Source organism: Oratosquilla oratoria, chromosome 4, assembly GCF_046742065.1.
Source record: "Oratosquilla oratoria isolate Oo_2021 chromosome 4, ASM4674206v1, whole genome shotgun sequence".
NCBI lineage: Eukaryota > Metazoa > Arthropoda > Malacostraca > Stomatopoda > Squillidae > Oratosquilla > Oratosquilla oratoria.
Genome location: NC_134780.1, coordinates 18,629,381 through 18,631,955, shown reverse-complemented (window position 1 = coordinate 18,631,955; position 2,575 = coordinate 18,629,381). Strand labels below are relative to the sequence as shown.

General features: G+C 47.0%; 1 protein-coding gene across 1 annotated transcript; it reads left to right on the top strand.

The window, feature by feature from the left end:
• Positions 1-1,206: 1,206 nt before the first annotated feature.
• On the top strand, positions 1,207-1,917 carry LOC143024416 (uncharacterized). The gene has a single exon (XM_076183217.1). The coding sequence runs from the start codon at positions 1,207-1,209 to the stop codon at positions 1,834-1,836; it is 630 nt and encodes a 209-aa protein (XP_076039332.1). The 3' UTR covers positions 1,837-1,917.
• Positions 1,918-2,575: the final 658 nt, after the last annotated feature.

The following is a 2,575-nucleotide window of genomic DNA, read 5'->3' as shown; positions in this document are numbered from 1 at the left end:
TTCATTCTCTTCTTTTACTTCTTTTAACAGTCTTTTTAATTCTTCTATTTCATTAGTTAAGTTTTTGTTCGCCTTCTCTAGTTCTTCCAATCTTTCAACATTTTGCGCAATCTTTGTTATCCTACCGAACCTAATCTCTAAATGTTCGGTCATTTGTTCAAGTTTTTCCTCCAGTTTTGCCAGTCGGGGGAGGTTGGTATCCGCCCCCCCCCTCATTAAATCCCTGGAAATTCTTATCCTCACCTTGTACGGCTCTTATCTATTTTTCTAATCTTTACATTTTTGTTAATCCCGTCATCACAAAAATCATGGTCGGTCCTTCGTTTGTTTACGAGACGCCTGGCCTCTTGGACCAAGTCTTCCCCTTCCTCATTTCCTTCCATTTCCCTCAATAATCCCTCCCCTTCTCCTTTTTCCTCACTTTCCCACTAAACCACGAGCAATCTCCCCCACCCCCCGTAAATACAATAGGTACTTCCTTTGCGTTGAGATCCACGAAAATTTCACTTTTTCTTCAGAACGTCAATCTTCGCCGTCCATCCGACATGTGTATGTGTATGTGTGTGTGTACCCAACTGTAGTATACAGGAAAAATCAACGCTCGTGAGGTCCTCTCTCTTATTCTCTAATGATCTAGCTTCAGATTCACTCAGGGTTCCAACTATATATCACCTCATTATCGAACTAACATACCTTTGTTTTGTTTTGTGTGTGCGTGTGTGTGTGTGTGTGTGTGTGTGTGTGTGTGTGTGTGTGTGTGTGTGTGTGTGTGTGTGTGTGTGTGTGTGTGTGTGCGCGCGCGCGTGTGTGTAATTCACCATGGTCTTGGATCACGTGTTGGACTCGTGATCGACAGCTACTACCCTCCCGGATGAGAGCTCAGAGCTCATATATGACCGATCCATGGGTAATGCTATGAAATGACACACGTACACACACCCAACTCCCCGTCCACGACAGTTGGAGTAACGGTTCGCAGCGCAGCGATACTGAAATTATTTCAGTCCTGGGCGGGATTCGAATTCGGACCGCTGGGTTGGCAGTTGCGAAACCTACCACTGCACCGTCGAGCCGAGTGTGTGTGTGTGTGTGTGTGTGTGTGTGTGTGTGTGTGTGTGTGTGTGTGTGTGTGTGTGTGTGTGTGTGTGTGTGTGTGTGTGTGTGTGTGTGTGTGCCACAGCGAATTAACACTTTTTCTTTTCAACCATGCAACAGAGGGAGAAGGAACAAGAAGGTTGCGCCCTGCTCGACTTGTACAAGCTAAGAGCGACGCGTTGGCAGGCTAGGCGTGAGATGGAGGAAGCAGAGTCCAAGATGGCCGTGGTCCAGGCAGTGACTTCATCCACCCACGCACACTTGACGCGACTCAGACTCGCCCTGTCCAATCTTTACAGTGTGGCCCGCACCTACCAGAGGTCCCTCCCTCCTCTTGGCCTTGACCCTAACCCTTCCCTCGTACTGTCGCGACTCTACAACTTCCTTCAGGACGCCATCACCGTCACCCAATGTGCCGCTCAAGTCACATCGCCTGCATCATCGCGGCCCACCCACGGGTCCACTCTCTCTCCTATCCATGACATCCAGAGCTTCTCAAAACCACAGAGGGCTTCGCCACCGTCTCCGTCGGTATCTGTCCCCAACACTACCCAGTCTCGTCCCTCCAGTTCCTCCGGACGGAGCTCAGGCCGATCTCGACGAAGGCGTTCCGCGACTCAGGTCAAGAGTCCTCGTGGTAATGGTGACACTGATAAGAAGGACGTCAGGCAGGGAAGCGCGCAAGCAGGAGGTCACCACGCCGCGACCCCAACGTCCAGCGCGACCAATGCAACGTCTTAAAAAGAGCATGTTATCCACTCAAGATTTCCTTCTGGCATTAAGAATTCCCTTTGTCCTTAAGTGAGTTAAAGTAAAACTGTCTCGACCCTCTAACCGTGTTCTAGTTAACACTTAACTTTTTTACTCATCTTAAATCAACGTTTTTTTTAACCTTTAGTGTTGAAATAAATTTTAGGGAGTGCTGGGAAGTGCTGAATGCATTACGGTGCTTCACTTTACTTTATCCTTCTAGTAATTAGATGTAAACCAGCGTTAGAGGGTGCTAGGCTGCCTAGACTTGACTACAGGGGTGCTAGGGTCGGAAAACGTTAAGAAACGGTGTCTTAGACCATGACTACGTCCCTTTCCTTTCAATAACTCGCATAATATATTCTGGAAGCCATCAGGCTGTTCTATTCAATTGATGGAAACTTCTGCACCCAAAAGGAAACTTCTGCACTCTTTGTTGGTTAACTTCTCTGATATGATAGTTATATTCAGTGACAAGAGGGCTCAAGAACTAGGTATAAAGTGAGGCTATATCCAAGAACTATGCTGGGAAGTGATAACAAACATGTCCATAAGTATAACATGAAAAAAGGAAACTGAGACGTAGGCATACACCGTACCGTCCCTTATTTCCATCATTGATCATATCACATTTTTCCATCATGTCTGGCGCAGAGTGATTTCATTCAACCGAGCTAAACCTTCACTCAAATTAAAGTTTGATCCTCTGCCGGGCAGAGTTTCAGAAATT

Bases quoted from the DNA above. Each gene is read 5' to 3' on its own strand.
- LOC143024416 (XM_076183217.1), top strand. From the start codon at position 1,207: ATGCAACAGAGGGAGAAGGAACAAGAAGGTTGCGCCCTGCTCGACTTG.